Here is a 26,989-nt window from a genome sequence, read left to right on the forward strand (position 1 = left end):
GAAAAGCTTGACAGCAACTTGCTTTATACATCCCAGATAGAAAATAAGGCACTTAAATTAACAAACATTTTGCTGTTATAAGTCTGGCTGGCCTGTATTAACTATTTACATTTTTCTACAAATACTAAAAAGTGAACAGTTTGTGCCATTAAGACAGCATGTAAAAATATTTTTAAAACATGTCCATATTTGCACATTCCCAAGTGTATCTAGAGTCAAAACTTCCATCTATGGTACTAGTCCAGGTGACGTGCACATTAAAATCCTCACTGATAGTTCCTTTGGATGGATCCAGTTACGTATTTCCTGCTACTAGTCTCACGTATTACTTATAAGCAGCAGAAACATGTCCTGCAGTCAGTTCAGTTCAACTCATCTTTCTTCTTGCTGAAGAGTCTATTCCATTTTGTTTCACTTAAATTAGGTGTCAAAATTTGCAGTCAGCCACCTGGAAAACACACCACTTCTTGGAAACACATAGTAGAAGACCTAAGATCATGCGCAGAAATTAGTGAATACTACAAATTCACAAACATTTTAAATTGCTTAAGATTTATATATTGCTCTTTTATCCTTGGGTAATATTGTACAGTAATTTTGGTACAAATGTTGTAATAGAGCTTATTCCTATGGGCTTCTTTTGAAAGTCCCACTTGGCTCAGGATTATGTGCACACAGCAGACACCATTTCTGAATCCTTCTGCGACAGAGCTGAACTTGCTGGTGGAGGCTTATACAAACAGACCGCCACGATAACAAAGACGATGGTGATGATCTTACAAATAACACCTGGAAGCAAAAGTAAAAAACAGGACAGTTCTCACTGGAAAATCACCTTCAACAGCAGACAAGAGCATTTGTTACTTGTAAAACTTCACACAGCAAGCTCCAGTGAAAGACTCTGACTGGATGTGATCAACTGCAGGGAACTTTGGAGGAACTACAGAGACTGGGTTTAAACAAGTCTTACAGCTGCCTGCTGGTTCTTGCTTGGTGCAGCTATTTCCATTCCTTCAGCTTCTATTTCTCTCCCCCACTGCAGCCTGAAGCATGCACCTCCCTTACTTCTCGCTTCATTACAGTTCTTGGCCTTTTCAACATTCTTTCCCCACACACTGCTGCTCCCCATGGACAAACCTCTTAAGTATTCAGCCCTCAGCTACCTTACAAAAAGCCCTTCAGCCCTTCATTGATACCAAGGGATGTTTGTACAAAGACAAATTAGGAGGGAGCGCATTCAGTCACCAAAGGATGACTGAAAGATACTGAGAACTGAAGTTGCTCGTGCTATTTTTTCAGGTTTGAAGATTAGGTACTAGCAGTTCAGTTAACTGGCAATTTGAGTGCGATGACTACTAGAAGACAGGACAACGGCAACTATCACACATGCAAACTTACACACTCCCAAAATACTCATGCACACACGGCCCATGCACACGCACACCTGCAGGCAGCTGTTACACACACACAGAAGTTTGACCAGTGTTTAGAGATGTTTTCACACCTGACATTAAGGTAATGAAAAAACTGATATAAAGGAGTGAGAAAAGGCTTCAGACCATAAGTTGCTGACAAGCCAAGAGAAATTAGACTGAGATGTCTGTGAATTCTATATAATTCTATAAAATTCAGTTCAGAAAATAATAGGAGGACACTGAAAAGCAGAACTACTTCAAAATATTATGTCATAAAATAAACTTCCACTACCCATTTGTGATAACATCTCAGGGGAGTCTTTCTCCTTCTCTGACGTTTTGCTTTTTGATATTTAAAGACAACCCAGATGGATTTTTCTTTTATTTTTACTTTAAAACTGCTTCTAGGAAAGCTTTTAAAAGTTTAAGGTGCCATTCTAAAATAGCCTTGTTGCCATCTAACAGTCAAGGACATTATTCTCTTGCACACGTACTTCATATGTAGAAGAGCCACTTACTTATACCCATCAGTAGATAAGCCATTCTTTCATTATCATAAACCCAACAGGCTCCTTTAACTTTACATTCATTTATATCCCATAGAGTACAACTGTTGTCTATTGCCACACCAAACAATATTGGTCCAGGAATAGTACCTAAAGAAAAAAAAAGTGACATTACTGAGCACTTCAAGTAATTGGAATTAGTCTTATTTTACCTGAATGGACACAACGAAATTCTGAAGTACTGCGGAACGAGATCCACCCTCCATAAATACTTTGTTCAAAGTCATACGATTCACATTACATAGCAACTGTGCCTCTTCCACTAATCTCAATTAACAGGTAGCATGCACACAGCAATTCACTTTTTCAAGCAAAGATTTTCTTCAGAAGTCTGAGCCTCTCAATTTTCTAAGCTTTCATAGGAAGATAAAAGTCTGAGTAAAACCTTTGTTGGGTAGAGGCAGAAGTAATCAAGGAAGTAGAATTCTAAGCAAAGAAAAAGGCCCTTTCTTCAGATCAAATATACCAATCAGCTGCAAAAGAAAAGCATGATACTACATTCAGTTTTACATTATTTTTCCATCAAAAGTATACAAGCTTTGGTGAGAAACCCCACGTGGAACAGGTTTTGAAGTTATTCCTTTTTAGAATTCAGTGGATTTACATGATCTCTCTTACTTCTTTAGATGCAAAACATCTGTGCTTGCAAGTACAGCCCATGTTACTCAAACACCTTCAGTGTACACAGCACGATTACTCACCCTGTTTAAGGTTTAAGCTGATCTTAAGCTAACACGCAGTTCTAACTGCACTACCCAGGCTCCCTGTGTGATATGTGGTATCTACATCCTCTTTAGAAGGAGGAAGTCAGGTTGGGCAGTGATAAAGCTTATCTAACTTGTTGGCAGCAGTGCTGCTGGTGCTGCCTTCTTCACATGCACTCACTGGGCACCAAGTCCTGCCCTCTGCTCCACAGTGGAGTCTGAGTACTAAACCACAGATGGCTCCTGCCTTTTACCAAGCCTTAAAGCATCATTTTTAAGGTTGAAAAACCATCGAGGAAGTGGGGAAGAGAGACAGTTATTCCAACTGGAAGTCATACCCAGCAGGCGCAGAAACACGGACTGCACTCCAAGGGCAAATGAGCGCTGCTTATCTGGCACACACCTGCAAAAGAGATTCGGAGTCTAAGGACTTGGGCTTCAGGAACTTAGAGGAGTTTGCATCCTTAGCTCCTTAATAAATATGCTTTGTCTTAATAAATGCTTCTAACTTATTGATTGAAGATCTTAGAAATGCAGAAATTAATCTTAGAAATTACAGTGGCATAAAATAGAAACCTACAAAAAAGATATCAGAATATGATACTTTCTTCACATTTAGCTATTTAAATTAGTTCTTGAATATTCAAACTGTGCTCTTATCTCCTCCAGAGAAGCTGTTTCACTGTTTTAGTTGAAGCGCATGAGGCTTCCAAAAGTCCTAGTGTTATTACTTAATAAAACTGTCAGCTCTGCATTTGAAGCCCACAGAAACATTTTGCATTTTCCTGCCCCCAGGCTAGCATGGCAAGCTGTTAAACGCCCATTTACACCAACCCTGAACAGGAGGCTACTACAACAAAGCAGGGTTACAGCATCTCTCCACTCTCTTTCCAGCCTAGAAAGCTGGAAAAATAGGATCTTAAAAAACACTCTTAAAAAAAAATGCACAATATTTCTAAGTCTGTACATAACCATAACCATTTTATTCTTCTACCTAACAGGTATTAGAGGTGCAAGTCAGGTCTCGATTTAAAGTGAAAGCAAATATCCAGCTTTGGTGCACATGAGTTTTAGGGATGTAAACTCATCAAATTACTTAACAGGAACATATAAGTCACCACATTTTATATCAAGAGCTACCACAGAATTCCATTATTACAGCCTTATGTATCATATGTAAGGCAACAGAGACTGCAACATCTAAATTGAGGACTCGATCTGAATTTGAGACAGGAATCAGAGGATAAGATGATCAACTGCAGATAATTCTTCTTCTAAGTAGATAGAGGACCATTTTGCTTTTCCTTTGAGGAATTTCAAGTCTTGACGTACTACCATAAACAGTATTACTGAACATTTCTTCATCCAAACACAGGGTACATTTATTATTTTCTCTCTTTTCACTAGAGGACAACAAATGAATATAAAGAACATCTACTAATCAAAAACAACTACAGAGAGACAGTTCTTGTTGTCAAGCACTGACAGCTTACTATATGAAGTACTAAAATACAAAATTCACTACACACTGATTTGAGTCTACAGGAAACAGAAAGAAGATTTACCAGTAGCAGGTTTTTTTTTTTTTTTTTTTTTTAGGAATTCATGTTACCTACTTTTCAATCTAAAAGACATACCTGAGAATGGCCACAGTTGTTGGAGTAACAGCCATAAATGTAAATACAACAGCAAAGAAGAAGAATGTCAGAAATAAAGGTAAAAATTTGCATTGTACTGGACATTTCCCAGGGATAGCTTCATACAGATAGTCCTCTGAATTATTTTCTTTTTCTAGTGTCCCAATACAGGAACAGTTGTAGAAAGTCTGTAAGCCAGGAAGCAAGTGTTAGCTCTCTATTACACTGGGACTAAAACTAATGCCAAAGATGTTGAGGAGTCCCGCATCCCCCTGGGCACAAGAACAAGCAATAACATTACAGCATGGAAAATGCATTACATGGCACTGCAACTCTTTTGTATTTTGTAACTGGTTTAGGAGAACTAGACTAATCTAGCTTGAGTAATAAGCAGTTTGTAACCTAAAAAGATGGTGTATGCTGCCATTTTGTGGACAAACAGGTTTTGAGGTACATCATGAGAAATCTGAAAAGCAATCATTCACAATCAATGTGATTGTGAAACAATAGTTTTACCTTCTTTATTTAAATCCATCTGATCCATCTGTGGATGGATCCACCTGTGTTTATTACTAAAGAAATCAGTGAAATTTCAAGATATCCACAGCAGGGAGTAGCTACCTTCTTACATGTTACTCCGAATAATACCTGCTATCTTACTTATATCTTAACAATGTTATTCATATCTGATGCAAGGCTGTGAGGAAGATGGGGCCAGATTCTGCTCAGTGGTGGCCAGGGACAGGACGAAGGTCAGTGGGCACAGACTGAAAACCCAGTAAATCCCACTTGAGTCTCCCACAGTTTAGTCTTTTTCTTCCCTGCACTGCTTCCATATCCTTGGTCAGGGGCTCCTTGTGCTAGCAGAGATAAGCACATTTGCAACAAGAAACCGAACAGCTAAAAACCATTTCCACACTCATTCTACTGACAGATGTCTGCCTCAAAGCTGACATTAAGTTTTCCTGCAATCACAGAGATGAAGATGAAGTAGCAATCACAGAGATGAAGAAATATTGCAGTTTGCGGTCTAGGGAAAGAGCATTTTCCTTTTATTTGCATTCATCCTGTAGAATCTCATACAGTATCACCCACCTACAATGAAAAGTATATGATAATATACCTTTTTGTTCTTGTCGGAAAACTGTGCAGTACATCCTGCAAAACAGGGAGAAAAATACTGGACCTCATCTCTGCCACAGACTGGGTAATACATGGAGCGCAGACACCTGCAGTCAGCATTGCACGGTGCTGTCAGGTTATGCAACATGCCTGTCCTGAAAGAGAAAGGTTAACAATAGTCTAAAAACAGTAGACATGCAAATAAGTAACAGAATTTACAGGTTCACGAATCACAAAGTATTTAGTTCATGTGATTAATTCGCTCTCACGTTTAAAAACAAAGCTATGATCCAAGAAGCTACAAATCTAGAGGGGGAATTCCATCTATTCTGGGCCTTGTTATCTTTACTCTATCATTACTCCCATTGATATCTCCAATTTCCATTCCAAATAAAAGAGAAAGGAAATTCCACGTTCCATCCCAGTTCTCTTGTATAATCTCTTCCTTCCCACACACATACACACTTAAGCTCCTACAGCTCTCACTTTTACCTAAAGAAACCCCGAGACTTAAAACAGTGTCTAACTGGTAATGTCTACTTTATGATCAACGTCATTTTTTGTTTTAGATTCAAGGCCAACCTTTTTCTACTTTCTACTTCCTTAAAAGCCTGCTAGGCAGACATCTGCACTGCTCCAGAAGGAAGGTGGCTGCAACCACTAGCTGCAAGGTGCTCTCAAAGTCTTATCCCACCCAGAAAAAGCCTTAAAGATTTGTCTCATCTGTGGAGAGAATTAACTAAGATCAGAATTTAACTTTTAGAAACTACCGCTACTCAGGCTGGTAGGTTCCTCAGGTTCCTGTATAGCCATAATAGTGCCAGACAGATCACCTACGTTTCTTCCAAGGAATTTCAGATGGTTACCAGTACTGGCAGAGGAAATCATTTAGCTAGGAATTGAACAAAGGATTTATCAAAAATACTTCTCTCAAGTGATTAATGGATTATCGTAAACCCTGTCCACAGTAACCTATGCTTAGAGTCTATTCTATTAATAGAAAATCATTAACATGCTAAGCACAACTGTTAAGGTATCTTTTACTTTTTACCTATGCAGTCTCCAAAGTCTCAGAGGTGACTATGAGATACAGAGAGCTTTATACCCTCCTCAGCATTTTTCATCTTGTGGAAACAGAATGCTTGCCATGAAGGCTCCCTTCAGTCTTCAGAAGTCTGAAGCATCCTTGTAGTTTATTTTTTTAGAACCCACTGCTTCATTTGTTCCATAATATAAGCAAGAGCCAATCTCTTGGCTGTTCTCTCATGAGCTTATGAGTTTCACTGCATATTTTAGTTGCCCATTCCTTCATGCAAAGCAATTTCAGAAGCAACACTATCAGATTATCAGCTCTCCTCCTGACACACGTCCTGCATCAGGTGAGCTATCTGCTAACACATAACAGCAAACTAGAAAAACTCCTCATAATTGATACAGAGTACAAAATGTCTTGTTTTTTCCCCCAGGACTGATTAATTCCATATTGCTCTGGATAAAAAGGAAAAAAAAATCAACACTGGAACAGTTACAACTAGATAACTCAAGTTATACAGAGCTCTTAACTTTTAAAAAGCTCACTTAAGGTAAGGAAAATAAACTGTTCATCTGTACCTTACTTTTTGAACCTTCAGCTTAACCAGAGCACTTGGTTCAGAATTAAGGCAAGTTTCACATTCTGCTTTCTACATAACCTCTTGGGCATTGTTATATGCAGATTTTCTTGCTCAGTAACTACCTATAAACTTAAAATCAACGTTTGCATCAGAGTTTTTACAGCTGTAGAGAAAGCGTCCAATACAGCTGTACAGTAAGTATTTTCCATATCCTAAAGCAATGCCATATTTTAAACATCAAATGTCAATATGGGCCTTTGACTACAAAGTCAGCTGATACAGCAAGCTGCATGGATGAGAATGGGAATGAGTCATACACTAGGCTTTAAGGATTTTTCCCCAATTACTAGAAGTGTCATTTCATTCATTTTGTATGCAAAAAAAAAAAAAAAAAAAAAAACGAACAGCAGAAGCACCACATTGCTAAATTTCTATTCTACCTCTAAAGTTTTTACCTGACCTTCCTGGCATCACTGAAATTACCCTTCTTTTATACGTCTCAAGTTTAGGCAAACAAGGTGACACATCTCAGATGCTTCGGGCATACGTGTGCAGAGCAGAGCTTACCAGGCAGTGCCATGAATGGCTTGGACGCAAGCAGCGAGAGGCATATGGCAGGCACATCATAATATATTCACACGCACTGAGCCAAGTTTAAGCTGAATTTATCTTCTTAAAATGCAACAGCTAATGCTGCTAAGAGTTGGAAATCTGATATCTAACCACCTATCGCCACCTTCTGAATCACTGTCCTGTTAACCTAACGTTATCTATTTCAATGTTTTTGCATTTCACAGAACAGCTGAGGTTGGAAAGGACCTCTAGAGATCACCTAGTCCAACCCCCTGCTCCAGCAGGGACACCCAGAGCACAGGGCGGCATCCAGGCGGGTTGGAAGATCTCCAGAGAAGGAGACTCCACAGCCTCCCTGGGCAGCCTGTGCCAGGGCTCCGACACCTTCACGGTGAGCAAATTCTACCTAATGAGATTTGCAAAACAGTTATTAACCTTCCACATTACACTTTTCCCCTCTCTATTGCTAGATGTTCTTCTCAAGTCAGTAAATAAAAATCATGATAAATATCAAGAGAAGCCATAGCCATGACTTAAATGGAGAATTATCTTTCTCCTAGAAGTATTCCCACTGTGAATTTTCTTTGTAGTAGAAGCTACAAAACTGTTTATCTCTCCCCCTGTTTTCTTCATTCTCAAGGTGCACTTCATGCTATTTCATCTGTGATGCATATGAAATACAGCGACCTCCCCCATTCCAATTAGGTACAAAAATGTCCTTCTACTCACTGGAGCATAACTTGCAGATTATACTTTTGGACAAGTTTTACTGTGACTAAATGAAATATTTGCCAGAAACTTGAGAAATGTTTGCCTAGTTGCGCAGTGCATTGCTCATAGTCATATTTATTTTAAGTGGCAGCTACGAGTTCCTGTGTGCCAGTCCATTGGAATCATTTTGCACCACAGCATCTGGCTCTTTGGCAGACCCTCGAACAGTTGGAGCTGCCCCTGGCTCTCTCAGTTCATGACAGACTAACTGATCACTGGAGAGTTTTCAGTTCTGGCAGAGCTGGCATCCCTTATTCCCCCTCCTAAGCATCCTTTGAAATTGTTTGAGAAATTAAGGAATAAACTACAAGATTATAACATTTAAGATATGATCATGCATTTTATACAATATGATGCCTAAGCTGGTGCCTTGATCACACACATTTGATGTTTTATAGCTGGTCCTAGGACTCCACTCAAACTTACTCCTGCAGAAACTTTTAAAATCTTGTTTTATGCTTACTGTCACTCTTCTGAAAGTTCTTCCCTTGCTATACTGATCGCCAGAATATGTTTTCTTCACAGCAACAAGATGACCATTTATCCTAAAACTCTGCTATTGCAGTTCGTACAGAGACCCCTGTATGATTCATAGATTATATTCTCATTAGGAAAGCAAAGCATGTTCTTTAGAGGCTCAAGAGAAAAGAATAGCTTTTGTTTATAGAAGTCCTTCCTATATATGTCAGACAAATATTTTGAATCATGGTATTGCTAAGCTGGGTTTATTTCACATATTTCATTCTTCACCTTGGCTCACTTAGTTACACTCTTTGCATTAATCTTCTGCATCTTGCTTTCAAATAATAGACATTTTGCCCAGATAAAATGAAGTCTTCTGTAAGTGGATGCTCAATGCACTAGAAACTGATACTACTCCACCTTGCCTTTTCTAGCGACAAGCCTGCAATCACTTTGCAGGCAGCTTCCATTACAGCTCATCTAATTATTCTCTCATGAAACTGCAGTGGATGGCAGATCCCTCCCCAGGAATAGTCTGCCCAGGTTGTCCACCACTGGGTAATTCAACAAGACTTAAGGGACCCCACTCTTGCCCAAACACAGAATTAGCCCTAGTCAGACCACAGTTGTCACAGCAAGAGGGTTACAGAAGTTGTTGTTGAACTGGCTGATTCTGCTCAGGACATTTTACTAGCTACACATAGTGACATTCTCCTACTAGTCTCTTACACAAAGAATCAAAGAAAAAGACTGAGTTCCAAAAAAACAGTTGAGTTTTCATACAGCAAGGTAAAGCAATATGAGATTTTAAGGAGTTTGTATTTTGTGAAATAGCTTATGTATTTTAAACATCAACACCGAGCCCAAGAGTGCATTAAAATATATTTACCCATTATATGTTTCAGAGACACCTGCGAATGGTTCATTCCCACATTTAGCAAATAAAAACACTGTGTTTAATAGTAGTGCCACTGAACAAGTGCCTATCATGAACTTGATTATGCTTTTGCAATCCATTTTGCACTTGGAAACCAAGAAGCCACTTATGATTTGGCCTAGTGCTGCTGCTGGAATTAATACAAGTCCTAGAGGAAAACAAGACACCAGCAATTACACACAAATGCAAGACAATTAGTGAAGCAATTTTGAGTGCAATTTTAAGAAAATCAAAGCAGTTACCTGTAGCTTTAGATGCACTACACATAATGTCATTTTAAACCCATCCTACCCGAATCTGTCAGCATGAGTAATTTAGACATTCCACTGAAAGGGATTTCTTCTACCCTTACATTATCTCTGGTCTCTTCAGAAGTACAACTTGACATGACAGCATGACTTAGTTGTCCAAAGCCAAAGCTGGATGCAGCAAACAAATTACTTTAAATTTGCCAACTGTACACTGCTATGCTTGGCAGGAATCTCCAAACACCAGCATATAATACCAGTTATACAAAACTTCAAAATGCTATTTCAATTCTTCTCAATATGTTTGTGTGCTTACCTGGTGTGTATATTACACATTTAAGCTGCAAGCTTCCTATAAAACATAAATCCTGTTGTACAATATATAGCACAACACACACGCAGCTACAGAAAGATAGTTTAAGTTGCTGAGACAGATGGATCCATTTTTCCATAATGGAAAGAGAGTAAGTTAAGATACTAGGTGAGTAGCTGAATTTTTTTTTCCTAGGACTAGTACACAAAACAGTCCAGAACAAACAGAAATAAATAGAACAAACAGCACAGATAAATGCATCCTGCACTGACCTGAAACAATTCATTTTTAGAGACAGTTCAAGTACAACAGAACTGTTAGATGCCTGCAGTCAACAGTGGTTTAACTAACTAACAAGGCTCCTGAAAATACTTCTTCTAGCTGGCTCAATATTCTTTCAGGTACAACTGGCCAGCTTTCAACACTATTGCAGGCATTTCCTTCAAGTTGCACATTTCATGAACACTACCAATATTTCCAATCCCAATTAAAAGAACGTAAGGCAAGCTGAGGGGCAGGGCTGAAAGCTTTCTACTTTATTGCAAATTACCATTTAAAAACTGGCTGTGGATTTCAATGCATTTCAATGTACAACTTGCAGGGTACTTTTTCATTTTGGTTGGTTTGTTCTTGGCAATGTCATTTACAGCAACAGTACTATTTTTCTACTATTATCCAGGAGAATGAGTGACTCAGAATGTACCAAGCATGTCATGTCTGTTGGGGCAAGAGCATTTCAGTTAGTGCTGCCATGCAGGCAGACGCTACAGAGCCTCTGTTGGTGTATCTACCTTGATCTGGTTGCTATTCTTCAAAAAAAAAAAAAAAAAATGTATTGGGTTAATGATTTATTCCTCCCTAGTGTGGCATCTCCATCAGATTTTCAGATTTGTTTTTCCAGTACTCAGCTTGTTCGACCTGTTTTTATCTGATATGCACACATGACAAGTGACAGGGAGCCAACTGCAGATGCACAGTCATCTCAGACTATATCCCAGCTAGACAGTTACGTTATTAAACGCTCACCTACCTACTGCAGCATTACAGTGGGATTGAAGCAAAAGGCCAGCCCAACCTTTTCTGGGGAGAGGCAGTGCTTTTTCTTCAGCTGCCTGTCAAGACTAATGCTTAGCATGCCTTCAGCTGACTTGAATTATGAAAAATTCAATGCTACTGAAAAAATAAAAAGGGCAGAAACAATTGCTTCAGATTCTCACAGAAGTTTCTCTGCTCAGAACTGTTTTACTAAGTCCACTAAACTGGCAGACAACTAGTAGATTTTCACCCTTGATGCACCAGCTTTCTTATGATGGGTAAAAACAGCTTTATATGAAAACTATAGAAATACAGCTTTTTAAATACGTCCACGGAAGTGTCTTGGACAGAAAGTACAAGGTAGCAGTAAGGTGTCTAGTACATTCTAAAATTAAAAACAAACAAAAAACACAAAAACAAACAAACAAACAACAAAAAAAAACCCATACATTACCTCCGAGAGTTGCTGAAAAACTTGATGTCTGTCCAAACTGATTTTCTATGAACTTGGGTAGAAATGTGGCGAAACCTGTGGCAATTAAAGCTTCCGAAGAACTTGCTATTATTAGACTCATGAGCACGGGATTCTTCAAGAGTATCTATGGGGAAAGAGTAGCATAGCACTCAAAATTATCTCACTGTAAAACCAGGTAAACCAGAACTAACTGTATTTGAAAGCAGCCCCTGTTAAGTTGAAGGTCATTAGCATGCTTTTCCTGCTTTGATAATCTTAAACATCAACTAAACGAAGCAGCAGCATGCATTGAAGATTTTCAGCAGCACGGTAAGCTTTGTTATCATAGAATGATAAAAAGAAAAACCATTACCTTTCTAGATACTCATGTAAAGCCGAAAAAAGTAAAAAAAATATACATTTTTTTAATTAAAAATTCCAGATTATCTTACCATGAGAGCTACAGGAAAGTCTTTAAAGCTTTTTCCAATGTTCTTGATTTTAACAAGTGCTTCACTTCCATCGTTATGTGTCTCAGAGATTTTTTCAGCTTGTATTTTTGCTGTGCCTACAGAAGGATATATTTTTGGACAACATACACATTGAACAGTATTCTTAAACTGCATAAATATCAAGTAATATCACAATAAAGACTTCTTCAGAAAACAGGCTCAAATTGTAAGTTTTGATTATTTTTTGATACAAATCAATAAGCAGTAACTTATTTTTGTTTAAAGAGGCATTTGGCTGAATGGCATGTGTCCTTTTGAAGCTGTAAGATGTTATTAGAAATATCTTAAGAACTTCTGACAAGTCTGAAGCCTGTTCAACATTTTTATAACCCTCCCATTCTTCCCAGTTATTTGTTTCACTGTTCCCTGTCTTCTGTTTCTCTTCCAAACAAGCCGGGTAGGTTCCTTAAAACGCTCCTCCGAGAATATTCCTAGACCTGAACAAAAAGGCAAAAAGTACATTGAAAGTCTTCTTAAATACAGCCCTAGGAGCTTAGCTGCAGGCATTTTCCAAGATTCAGCTGAAGACAAAACAAAATGAGAAACAGAAACAGAGGAATCCATCATTCTCAGTCCAGCACTGCATGACCCACACAAGCAAATAAACAGATAAACACATTTCCCTCCCTTCCAAAGTATTTCATTATTGTTAAATACTTACCTGGCAGGTGCTTTGGAAAGCATGAAAATGGTATTATCAGCAGCCAGATTGCAAAAAAGCATGCAAGAAATGCTATCCACCATGCCCCAAGCCAACGTGGGTCATCATGATCCAACTTTGTACTAAAAAGACAATTTGGAAAATTAGGTTTAACAGCTCTGAACTCAGAAGCAGCAAGTTTGAGACACTGGCAAGCTCTGGTACACTAGCTGCTCCTAAAAACTTTTGGAAATTGCTATATAGTTTCCTTATTTTCTGTATGTATTCTATTTATTTGATGAAGACTATTAAATATACTTAGCAAATCTATAATGGTAGTACCTCATTCTACCAAAACCAGCTCTGACCTCTTATTAAATTCCATCCGATTTGAAGGCTACTCTGACTTTGATTTTAGGAAGCTGCAGCACTATTCTACTTAAAGCTGCTTTTAAGAATCTTCATAATCAATGAGTTTCAGGAAAGCCCATAGTACCTCAGAGGCATGCTACTGCATTGATATTAAGTCACTAAAACATAGGAAATTTAGGAACATTATACATGAATTTGTTGGTTTAAAATATCGTTACAATTCATAATATTACCTTTTGAAGGGTGAACTGTCACTCAGATTTTCTAGCAAAGTACCCCCTGGCAAGAAAAAACTGGATCCTACTGCTTACATCCCACCTCAGGAAAACATTTCACACACTGTATCAATAGTCACTGCTTTAGTTGCTAGAGTTTGTCTAATAATAAGCCTGTTTTGTTCATCAGCTTTAATATAACTAATATCTCCACAAGTTAGAACTATTCACACAAAAGAAAATCTCACAGAGGAGATTTACTATAATAAGCATCTTACTTGCGAGAAGCCCATGCAGTGCAGTTTGTTCCCAAATTAAACAAGTTTAGAGAATTTATTCCCCAAGGAAATGTTAGACCCACCCTCCCAAGGTGAAAAGTCAAAGACTTTAAGGATTATAGGAAAAAAAAAAGTAAATATAAAGCAAAAGGCTAAATGTCTTGCCTTTCTGGGATCTGGATATCAATATAAATATTCAGCAGCTGCCCTCCTAAGACATAACCAATGGCAGGGCCCAGCAGCGACATGGCATAGCCAATTCCTAGAAGAAAAAAATACATATGTCAAGCTTCACCACATGCTTCCAAAGCTTTATTTTAAAGAATTTGTAAGTAAACTTAAGACAAAATGGTTTCTGTAGTTCAGCCTGTTCCTTCAGTTTCATTATTTAGCTTATAGTGCGCAGAAGACTGAAATGGCACTTGGGCCAATCTGCTTGGCAATGTGCAGTTCATTAAACCTGCCTTTTCTCAGAGGTTCAACACACTAAAAGACACCTCTCTGACAGCACCTTTCTGCCTTATTTATGGGCCTTCAGCATGTCTTGTGCCCACACTCATAAGCTACCTCGTGAAAAGTTCCTGAAGAGCATCAGCAGTTAACAGCACCAGGAAGCAATGTGCAAGAAGCTAAATATTTTAGCTGGAGTCTAAATCAGTGAAGACCAGAAGCCAGAATGTTGTGGAAGTTGTTGACAGGAGTAGTATCTGCCACTCGAAGTTCTTTGGAAGAAGAAATCACATACACACCACGGCTCTTAGCAGCTCTCGACAAAATTTTGAAGAAATTAAGTGGAAAATGTAGCCAAGTCATATGAAAAAGCCCTCTTTGCTCCATTCACTACTTCTGCCCAAGTACAAGATTTACTCGATCCCCCAAGAGGTGTTCTGCCCTATCGGCCAGGTATTTGTGGCACGTTAGCACTATTAGTTAGGAGAGAGTCTCTGTAGCCAAAGGTTTGCAGCTCCCAGTAACTAGGGCCAAGCCACCCACGAGACAGGTATATTCTATATCTTTCTGGCATGAAGAATCCAGATGCCTCAATTATTTCCAGAGTTACATTCAATATTCAATTTTATTTCCATCTCTTTAAATAGCAAAAAGAGAACAGGAAAGAACACCTAAGTACCAGGAAGTGAAAATAAACAGGGCTGAGGTACTAGCTGTGCTAGCATCAGTTCTTTATATCGGTCAGTTACGTTTTAAGTCTTTTCCTCTTTAACTCTTCCTTTAACTCTTTTCCTGAGTTTGTATCTTGTTTCTTGATCCTCTTAACCAGGCAGGTAGCCCTTCTCTGTTTCACTAGCCTCAGCAAAAGCTTTAAAAAGACTCTCTCCAGATCAGCATCAAAAATAAAAGCAGTCACTGTTAAAGATGTAGCATGAAAAACTGGTTTATCTGTTAGTATCAAAGCAAGTGGCCTTCCTGTATCCCTTAAGCAAAAATTGTGTGCAACAGGGACAGAACCAAAGCCTTAATTAAATTGAAACATTGACTTCAAATCTGAGAAGGAAGCCAGGAATCTCTAACGCTTTAGTCACCTACTGAAATTTATCAATACAAATAACACACTTCTATCAGCACAGACCCAAAATGGGTAAGTCTGAATAACTTCCCTACCACAGAAAACACAGGCTGCACTAAATGAAGCAGTGAAAATGCACACAGACCACAGAACACTGACTGAAGAGATTAAAGACCACAATTAAGAATTAATATTCTATAGCTCTCTAATGGCCCACAATGAAATACAACCCCATTCCCCATGTTTCTAGGCAATTCTCCTATCTTCGGTTAAGGAAATATTGAAAGTATTTCCTCTTTAAGCGGCAAATTTATATATGGCTACAGAGCTACATAGATAATACGCTGCACTGCACCAAAGGGTCCCTACACTGAGGTGACAACGTGGCATGAGAGGGGAACTACATAAAACAGTTGGCGGATACAGCCTGATGTGGCCACAGAGCTGATACACGGTCATTACACAATGCCTGTGACAGCAGAAAGCACAGTCTGCTAGAACAGCTTAGTCCATCACGTACTCACAGGCTACACCAACCAATTCGTTTCTCCTGCTCAGTTACTGCCACAAAGAAACAGCAGGTTAAGTCAGGTGCACAAACTGTCCTCACTGTGCTCAGTTAAATAGCTATTAAAAAGACTGGACACGTACAGCAGGCTGTCAGGTCCTGTGCCAGTTGGGTATTACTGTACTTAATGCATCAAGCAAGCAATGAAGAAAGATTAATCACAAGGTCACTTCTGATAAACATTTTAAGATGATGTAGTTCATGATCTATACAGGCAATGCATCAGAAGCAGCTCAAAACACTCACCTATGTAAAGGGAAGATTTGTGTTTCGGGACACTGTCATCAATAAAAGCTGTCCCCAAAGTGTAGAGTGGCGTTCCCCCAACGCCGAGCAACAGCTGCGCCAGGATGAACACATAGAGGTAGTTGGAGAGGGAAGACTTTGTGCTGGCACTGCAGGTGAAGTTAGTGGAGGCTGTTCCTCCAATTTGACATGTATCTGAAAGACACAAAGAGCAAGACTTGAATTCAGTCACCCAGTTCACCCCATTCCCACCAAGGAGGAACACATGCCAAAAGCAAAGCTGCACACACTGCGCGGATGCTCCCATTCAGACCTACTATCCAACATAATTTCCTCTTACAAAAATGACTTAATTTTTGTAAAATTAAATGGAAGAAAAATGGAAGAAACAGTCATGTTAAAATCCTTAGGTCAGATGAAAGTATTATTGATCCAATATATGCAGAAAACTATCAAATGGTTATACAATCCTATTTAATGAAAACTTCTAGGTAGCAGATCCTTCATCTTGTTCCCATACCATTTGAAGACTGAGGAACATTAAATCTCCCTTTTTAAACAAAGGAAGAATACTAGTAGCCTGAAGCACAAGAGGGAAGTTGGAGAAAGTGCAGCTTTCAGAGTTCCAGGCAAAAATAATTCCTTCTCTCTTGTATCCTGTTCAGGGAAAAAAAAAGAGGTGGGGGGGGGGGGCCTATTAAAAGTATGTAGCAGAACCCAGCTCACAGAGCATACTGTTACATCTCCAGAACAAAGAGCTGATGCATTTGTCTACAAACAAAAGTCAGAAGCAGAGGTGGAACAGGTTAAGCTTGTGCCAACTCCCGTTGTGTTGGGCACTAGGAAAAGGGAAGGGAAAGCAGGAAGTGAAGGCACAATCTGCTTTCCCTTCTCCTTCCTCTACTATCACTGCACTTTTGCTGCAGTCCTCAGAGATGGGACCAGAGGGAAACATAAGCATAGTTCTTCTTAAACCTCTCCAGAAGGGCACACAACCCCAAGAAAGGGAGTAAACCCATCGGTTTAGGGGGAATAGCACATATTGACCCACTGCACAAAAGCCACCTTCAGTACCAGACCCAGCAGATTCTCTGCTCTGCCACAATACTACTACTTTGTTCTCTCAGCTTCTTTTGCAGTAAAAGGTGATCTCAAATGCAAGCAGGGGACAAGCTTGCCCACGCTGAGGGCTGCCAGGATGCAAGGACAAGCTTGCCATACAGCAGCATGGAAATGGCACTGGAACAGAAGCACGCACCCCAAATGCCAGAAGCACAGCCACAGGTACTGTTAATATTCCCTTCCCTGGAAGGGATGGCACAGCACCATACAGGAAAGGTCACTTCAGGCACAACAGGGAGACAAGGAACTCCTCTCTTCAGGAGAGTATTTCCCCTCCATTCCACTTAGCAACAGCCTGCACTTCGATGCTGCACTGTGGTCACACTGGGGACGGTTTATTATCAATCACTATTCTAAAATTAAAATTAGAAAGTACTTTCCATTTAATGTTAAATCCATTTTCTTCATCAATATTCCTTTCTTCTGCAGGAAGCAATTTTAAATCTTACATTAGGCCAACTTCATATTATTTGCATGCAGGGCATCTACATTCTTTGACCGTAGAAAGACATCGATTACTCATTCAACCTATTTTATAAAATACATAGTATAGAATATATCTGCTGTTATGTTACTATCTAACAGTTAGACAAATTTAAATCTACATTTACCATATTATTTTAGTGCAATAAAAAGAACACTATTGTTCTCATTAAAATACCAACGTCAGAAAACCAGTAGCAAAGCAAGCATCCCAAATGTTAGAAGAGCCTATAGCCTATTTTGAGCTATATATTATAATGGGAACCAAATCCCAGAGTTCTAAAGAAGCCCTACGCCCAACGTTTCCATTCATATAAATTGAATTTTAAGAATTTGTGCCATTATATAACTAATTGATTATTGTCTCTGTCCCATCAGTCTTCCAGCCCTTCAATTTAGATGCCCTAGAGTAATTACCCTGACGTTTTGAGAGGAAAGTCATCACATTAGTCTGTTTTCAGAACCAAGTAACAAGTCACCAGGGAGAACCACCAACACGCACGTTAAGGTTTTAACATAATTATAAATCCTTTTATTTGCAGCACCTAACAGACTTCTTTCAGGAAACTCAATCAACAGAGACGCATTTGCAGAGTAGAATCACACACCATACAGTCCAATTCAAGAAATATTTTAGAAATAAATCACAAAGGGTAGCTATGAAACTGCGATTAGTTTAAGCCGACATCTGCCAGCCCAAGCTGCTATGAAGTGATGCCACCTCCCTGTGCTAGCTCGACATTTTGAGCAGTTAAGCAGATTGGAAAAGCGACCCGGTTAAATTTAACCCGGATTAGATCCACAAGCCCGTTTGCTGCAGTCATAAGAAGCGTGGAGAGAGGCTTCCACATGATCACGAAAACTCAAAATCAGATAAACCAAGCTATAAGAGTTTTTATCTTGCTTCCCTAGAGTTTTTAGCTTGTTATCTTTTCACTGTCTTCTTCCCCTCCTCTCCCCACCATAAAGTTGTTTTCCTTTCTTAAAATTAGACATATGTTGAAGAGCAGCATTGTCTGCAAGACCAGACAATGGAATAATCATTGCAAATCTTCTGTATGTTTTAATCTTGACATACTCACCTGAACCCAAATTATGTAAAGGTTAAAGTGTTTCCAAAGACCTAACGTAACATCCAAGACAAGGTATAACCAACTGTGAGATGCTTCAGCAATAACACTAATTATAAGGAAGGCAGATCAAGAGTAGCTTTAACTGCATTTAAACTATAGCCAGTGGCATTTGGGTGAAGGAAAGAAAAGAGCTGTGAAGAACAATAAAGAACAGCTTGGTTTCCTCTACCATTTTAGGCAGAGAACTGTCATCTTGGCAAGTCTTAAACAGAAATGTGTATTTGAAGACTTCAAGGAGCATGCTGAATAAATACCAACGACTAGTTTCCAAAGGTGGATGTTCTGCAGTAGTGGAACATCTACATGGAGCAGAGAAATTAGCCAAGCAGAGCAGAGGGCAGCAGCACTGCAAGTTACCTGACTACTCAAGTAATCTGTTCAGGGAGCTAAACCAACTGAAAGCAGACAGGCTGCTGTTACAAGACAGACAACTATCTGCTTAGAGGCCTACATTTCACTGTCCTCAATACCTTCTAAGAAACAGGTTGGAGTCGATTGTTCTGCTTCTTAAAAGGGCTACTCGACATTCAATCCCCATACACACACAGTTTCCAGACAGAGAACTGAAGAAGCCTGAAGGTGCTCAAGCCTTTCCTCCCCATTCTTCCTTTCCTCAAAGGGCACAACACACATTTTGACTCACAGGGCTAAGGCTGGTTACAAAGATACTCATAAATATGTGTAAAAAGAGTAGACATCAACATTTGACTGTCCTCAAAACAAAGCTGCATTGAGATCTACATTTTATCTTGTAAAATGTGACATGTTTTAATAAGATGTAATATTGAAGTTTAAGAGTCTGTTGCTCATGACACACCTCCTATTGCATTTTTTAACCCTCCGTATTATTCTCGGTAAAAACAAAAATCAGCACAGAAAGGGTTTATTAGAGAACCCACTAGATGGAGCTCCTGTTTAGGCTATAAATATTAGACCAGCTTAGAGGCTGAACATCCCAGTAGCCTAAACGAGTCATAGCAGCAAATAGCTGATTATACCTAAGCTACATCTGGGTCGTACATAAAAACATACATACAAATACCTTTCCACAGCTTCTGTATTTCAGTCTGTGGGTCACAAGCCCTAATAAAGTATTAAAATACTACAGCAATGGCAAAGATATTGCTAGTATTGATGAACAGAATGAGATCTCTCCCCGCTCCCAGTTTTACTTGTTATCAGTTGCGATAGTTGTTGACCACGTGAAGATGTTTGGAAGGAAACAGGCCTCTTATTTCTATATAAAGAAAAAAAAAACAAATATAGATCTTTCTATAGGTTTAGTTCTGCTTCCCTTCCATGGTAGTTACTTTGCTCAACACTTCCTGGTCAGCCAAGACATTATCACGTTTAGACTCAGATAAAGCTTGGGTACCTATCCCTTGCCAAAAGTCATTTACTTGAGTTGTACAGCTGCCTTTCCTGCACCTTTCTTGGATATTCAAAAGGATAAGGGAATATCATCTCATGCACCACATACCTGGTGGGAAGCATCATATTGAAACTAGTCTTGCAGAGTAACAGGGATGCAATGGAGCCAGGAGCAAGCAAGTTTTTGCTTCTCTGCTGTGGGTTAACAAGTAAACATCTGCCTACAGCCTCCAAACACTAATGGTCCTTTCTGGCCTTGCTTACTTAAAAGTTCAATTGACTTCTGCCTCAAATACTTCACATGCTCTAGGTGACGCTGCTTGTGCAGGAGGGTTGGACTAAACAACCTTTAGAGGTCCCTTCCAACTTTTCGCATTCCATGATTCTATGAAATCCTCATTTATTGGATGAGGAGCAACAGTTACTTAACTTATGGCCCATGTTTGGGCAGCACACGGAAGTTCATGATGTGGTTAGTACTTGGAATGAAACTAATCTATTTTTAAGTCATCAACAATCGGAAGATAGAGAACCTTTTCTCAGATCGCTTAACAGGTACCGACCGTTTTGGTGATTGCTGTAACATGCTTAGTCACTGAAAGCATGAATTTGCTCAAGCATTGCAACAACAGTTGCAATGAGTTGCACTGAAAGATTAAGCCATCTACATTTTTTAGATATCTAGACGTGCATTTAGAGGTGTGCCACTAAACAGAGATTCCTGTACTTTGCATCAAGCATACCGCACTTAGCAAAGCTTTGTCTTATAAGGAGATAGGCCAGGACTTTTTCACTCAACTTTAATTTTGACTGCATTCATCAATGCAAGCCAGAAAGCATTCCTCGTCTGTATTTCTCACAAACAACAGTTGATAACGACACAGATCTTATCTGGAAAAGAGTTCAGCATACAGGGAGACATCTCTTCATCTTACAGATTTCACAGAATCACCTGGTTTCAGTATGAGAAAGATTTTTCTGGTCTTAAGACCAATAAATACCAACTCTATTTTACCAAATAAATGATAAATACCAGCTCTAGTGTACCTAACTAATAGGGCTGCACCAGCTATCTGCAAGGATTTTTTGTTTGTCTGTAAAACAAAAATAGTCTTACCTTCAAGTTTAGTTCCATAGTGATATTCTCCACTACTGAAGTGTGGCAAGGCAAATACAAGTGAGCCCAATCCCATCATGAAGGCTGAGAAAGCAAGCCACCGTGGTTTGTGCCCTCTTTCTCCAAAGAAAGATATGAACAGTGACAACACACAGAAAGCAATGTCATAGCTCGCAGAGATGAGGCCAGTGAGGGAACTGTTCAGCTCATAACGCTTCTCAATTGTAGAAATACTGATGTTGATCAGGCCGTTGACCACAATACCTACAAGAAAGAAAAACAACAATCAAGGAAGGTACTTAGCAACTCACCATAGTATGAGGGAGGAGCTGAAATGAATATACTTAAAGCAGAACATTTTAAGGTATTTATTAGCTTTAAAATCCAGGTATATAGTGGATGGATACAGTGCCATCAAACCAGTCACACTGCACAGGTTCTACTCGACTCTTCTCTCCTGCAGACACTAAACATTTAACAGTTAAGCATTAAGCTAGCAAAACACCATGGCACAAGCTTTTTGTATTGTATCCTTAATGTATTAAGGTCATAGTTTCTGTCTGAAGCATAGAAATTCCTCACAGTGCACGACAGTGTCATAAGATACCATCTAAGTTGACAGGAAATTAGTCAAGAATATTACTGTGGTAAACATGACAGCACAAGCTGAACAGAAGCAAGTTACTTAACAAGACATGGCTTTCAAATAGTTACTGTTGTAAAAGTCATTCTGGCCTCCCCCACTTAATACCCACCAAGAAGGGACAAAACAAGGAAGCTTTTAGACCAGTGTGCTTCCTTGGAATAGCGATAAATAAATAATTAAAGCTATTTAAAAACACTTTGGCTCCTTATCAAATTTACTTTAGGTGATTTACTTGAACTGCTATGAGTTCATACTGAACTTCAAAGTCCGCTGACGCAGTTGCATCAGACAAGACCCCAAAAGAGGCCCATACAAACTGCTTTCTTCAGGCAGAATCAAAAATGAAGATTAAAAACATAGAGCCTGAATGAGGTGTCCGTTGGCCACAGTCACCTGTGAACACACTGGCCACTACCACCAGAAACATCAGATATAACTTTATCTCACCCTGCCTCATTTTCTTCCGGTGTCTCTTCAGTGTGGGGCACCAAGACACCAAACTTGGTTTTACTTCCATTATACAGCCCCAAAATAGGATTCTGTTACATGTTAGATGAACAGCTATGTTTCACAGTATTCCCAGATAATTTCATTATAGTGCAACTAAATTGCTTCTGTAACAAAACAAGCTACTGAGAAGAACTGGGAATTCTTAGAGTCACAGCTGTAAACAAGAACTCAGGAACCTCGTGGCTAGGACACTGATGTTACATTAGAATTGTTTTGTAACATTAAAATTAATGTTTTTCATCCATCTTTTATCAATGGTGATCATCTTTTATCAAAGGTGAAATAAACTTCACCATTGGTGAAATATGGTGAAATAAACTTTGTCACAATGCAATCGTCACATAGTATCTCTTCAGAATTCTGTAAAAAGACACCTAAGAAAAATACAGAATTTTGACATAAAGTCGTATATTCCAGATATGAAAAAGGGATTCCTTTCAAGCTGATTTTTCTTAATTGGTGCTATAATAGAAATATTTTAAGAAATGCTTAGCCTTCCCTTGTTTTTTTGTTTAGTAATCCAACTTCATCGGATCAACTACTTATGAAGTTTCGGTGTTCATAATTTGCTTCCTTCAGGAGACATTGTACTCTCTTATCAGATATAATTAGGACTGTCACACACTCCTCCTGCAGGAGAGACACGTCAAGCAGAGCCTTGTGTGGGCGCATCTGTACACAAGGCCATGTGAGGAAGATGACCCAGACTCTCTTGTGACACGGGCCTTTTAGTTATCCTTCCCGTGGCCCAAATTCAGGGGGGACTCACCACGCTGAGACTGACGGCACAGGACAGCTGACTAGAGACAGAAGTGAAACTGTGTAAGGTTGGAGCACTCTATGAAAGAGAGATACTGCTCCAAACCTGTCACCAACTCACTACATTGCTTTAAGCAGAGCAATCCCTGCCTTGAAGACACCTCAGCTTTCTAAAAGGAAGCAGTTCAGGTGCCTTCACTAGCCACTTGAGTGTTCCTAAATCCCTCCCATACCCTCTTTATTTAGGCTGAGAGTTTCACCGCTCTGTTAGTCTGGCCACTACCTTTCAGTTCATATGGGGCCAAAAGCATTCAGATATTTCTACCACCATCACTGAAAACAAAAGAAAGTTGCCAAAGGCACAAAGAGCAGTGCCCACGACGAACAATACTGGCATGAAGGAATGAACAAACAAGTTTTGCCCATTTGCACAACACTTCAAACATTTCCTGAGGTCTTGGAACGTTTATATGAAGCCAGTGAGCTACTCAAAAAGTCAATTACAGGACTGTAAGATGCTGTCTTTTGCCTGCAGCTGTTGGCACCTTGGCACCTAAGGCCGTAAAACCTTGCACTTCATTCGATTAGATGATTAGATAACATGGTTTCAAAAAAAAAAAAAAAAAAAGTGTTATGAGAGGCAATTTTTCAAATTTCTCCAACAGTCACTAGAGTTTCAGTTCAGGACAGATGGAACTCAGTGGATTTTAACACTACATCAGCTAAAAAAAAAAATCCCACAGGACATTTCAACACTTAATTATGTTCCAGCTATTCTCATCTAATACACTACCATCCTGACAGATATGTTAAAAGACCAAAATAAATCCAGATTAAATTCCTCTTTCTATAATACACTAGAAAATATGAGGGGTTTTTCTCCCCTTCATCTATTTAATAAACAGGTTCCCAATACAAGCTTTTCTCTCCCCACTGCTGCCGCCCCCCTGTACTGTAATGGGGGTCTATGGGGGTCTTGAACACTGACTTGCAGACACCCAGGTGAAAAAAGCAAAAGCCAGGAGCCCACACCAATCTAGCCTGGCTACAGACCATTAGCATTACACAGAGCGCTTGGGCAGAGCATTTTTTTAAAGCATACTGCCAACACAACTATCTCAAAACGAGATTCTGTTATTTTGTCTAATATAACCATTACTGACACAAGGAATAAACAGCCCTTCTTGTACTCAAAATATTGAGATAGCTTTTACCTTGTTTGCTGCCATAGCTAGGAAGTGCAGCATAGCAAATCATTGTATTACAAGATGCAATCAGACCTTTAGGCAACTCAAGTGCCATATAGAATCAGCTATTAGTCATGTCACCTTGTTCTACACAAAGAAGTGTTTTCTATTCTAGAAATACAGGTTCCACCTGTACTTGAAACTGGCAGAAATGAAGAACTAAGCTCCACTTTGAGCCTTTCAAGTAGCTGGAATACAGGGAAATCAGCTGCTAGTGACAGCAATAGCCTTTCACAAGGCAGTCAGATAGCAACTCAACGAACACATTCTTTTAGTTACACAACTATACAAGCATATATATATATATATATATACACCACATACATGTACCAGCTCACTGGAAATACCTACCAACTGCATTTATTCAATTGTCTAGCAGGCATATGCAAGTCTATAGACATTAATCCATGTCAAGAATTATGGTTCTTCAGGGTGTCAGAAATATTTTCTGTCTTCCATAGAAAAGATACTTTCATCTTCTTCAGGGATGATTTCTGTGATTTGGAAGGTAAATGAAATACTTGAACTCAAAGCTAGAGCAAAGCAGCAGATAACTGCAAAACAGGGTTGTGTGTGCTGTCAGGTTATCTTGACCTTGAAACAGCAAGGCCTAAGTGTTTCTGCAAAGTTGCACATGTGACACTGAATTTCTTGCTTGCAAGTCACTCTTTCCCCTCACTTACCAAGAATTGCAATGACGGGGTCTTATTTTAAGGCCCTAAATCTAAAATTGGTTAGATATGCAGAACTGTGACATACACCTACGTTTAGGCAAAGTACCAAGCCCTGGAGAAGTTGCATTAGGAAAAACCATTATCCCTGTAAGGGCAAAGATTTGTATCATACAAAAGACTATGACTGGAAACCTGTCCGCAGTACCTTTAGAAGATAAATTTAAAGTGATACTTAAAATCATTACTCAAGCAAGAAGAAAACTGGCACAAACCAGATTAAGAGATATTGCTCTAACAAGTTGAGAAGTGCTGGACATATCCAAGAAAGTCATACTCAATACATCAAGAGTGGCATAACTCAAGACCCTTCATTGACTTATGAACTTGCGACATTGCTTTCCATCCCTAATCCTAAATGAGGGAATATTAATGTGTCTTCTAGAACTCTGTTGTCATTGAATTCAGCTCTGTATGAAGTTCTTCCACCTCTCCCTTTCTCCTCTTAAGTAAGTTTGAGCTACTGCAAGGTAATGGCAAGTAGTCACCTCCCGAACCTACCTGTTATAGTGCAGTTTTTCAAATACAAGAAGGGAACAACAGCTTTTACCCCAAAACTGCACAGACTTGGTTTTAACCCTGAAGAGATGTGTACTAATCAATGCCTAGAATCTAAACTGACCAATGTGTGTTTATTCAGCCTCTGAGTTCAGAGACCCTAAACCTTTTGAAGCTTTCCTAAGCAATGGAAGCAGCAATCAGGTACACCTGGGTTTTAGGAGCTTCTATCACAATCCTCAAAAACATCCCAATTACCTCAGGCTGGTGATGGGCACAAACTCAGGCATCTGCCTCCTGCACCTCACACAGGGGTTATTAGCTACTATAGCACAGCATCTATATAGTACAGCAGTATGCAGACGGAGAATGAGCTTAAAGTCCTGACAGAACTCAGGAAACACAGCTTGCTTCTCTGGAGGGAGTTGGAGGGCTCCAAGTATTAATCATCCAGCTCTGTTTGAAGCATGAGCCTCCAAACACGCTTTAAGAGCCTCAAACTCACACACTAATGCAATCCTTTTCTCCACTCACTTCTATGGTTTTTCAAGCCAAGGGCTAGCCAAGGCTTAATGAGGCTGGTTAGGTAAGGCAGGATTAAGAGCACCTGAAGAGTGGAAGTTAGAGGCAAAGCGAGGTTGCACTGACTGCGTTAGGTCTCACCCAAGAAAGCCAAGGCACCTTCGCCTCAGCAGGGAGGCGACAGGGCACACGTGCAGCACTTGCGTCCATGAGATCCTATCACACACAATTTTCTGGCACATGTGGCTCATCCTATGAGGCACACTCAGAGCATCCCACGCTGCGAGCGGCCAGGAAGCAGCATAGACGGGAGCACAAGAAGGAAAGCCGAGAGGAAAGCCAGGCAGCTGCCCCAGCTCCTGTCCCCGCGGTGCCACCACCTCATGCTGCAGCGCCCCTGCCCGCCCGGCCCCGCTCCCGGTGGGGCTACCTTGGAAGATGGCCAGGAGGCTGTAGGCAGCCAGGTAGCCCTCGGGGTTGTTGCAGAGCTGCAGGGCCTTGGGGGCGCAGCGGCCCCAGCCGCACGGCCCCTCCTCGGCCGCCGCGGGCTGCGGGCTGGCGGCAGCGCCGCTCGTCCCGCGCTGGCGGGCGAGCTCGGGGCTGGGCGGCTCAAACACGGGGTTCTCGATGCCGCCACCCTTCAT

The 26,989-nt window shown here is 39.9% G+C and overlaps 1 protein-coding gene across 1 annotated transcript; it reads right to left on the minus strand.

The window, feature by feature from the left end:
• Positions 1-26,989, minus strand: SLCO4C1 (solute carrier organic anion transporter family member 4C1). Its single transcript, XM_026044082.1, has 13 exons — positions 26,776-26,989; positions 21,433-21,696; positions 16,207-16,401; positions 14,033-14,129; positions 13,024-13,145; positions 12,303-12,418; positions 11,851-11,995; positions 9,753-9,948; positions 5,446-5,599; positions 4,323-4,510; positions 3,024-3,088; positions 1,934-2,071; positions 1-789 (listed from the first exon to the last, which is right to left on the minus strand). Exons 1-13 carry the CDS (start codon positions 26,987-26,989, stop codon positions 665-667), a joined length of 2,019 nt encoding a protein of 672 aa, XP_025899867.1. The 3' UTR covers positions 1-664.

The sequence above is a fragment of the Nothoprocta perdicaria genome, unplaced genomic scaffold (genome assembly GCF_003342845.1).
Source record: "Nothoprocta perdicaria isolate Ctin4 unplaced genomic scaffold, notPer1 scaffold_35, whole genome shotgun sequence".
NCBI lineage: Eukaryota > Metazoa > Chordata > Aves > Tinamiformes > Tinamidae > Nothoprocta > Nothoprocta perdicaria.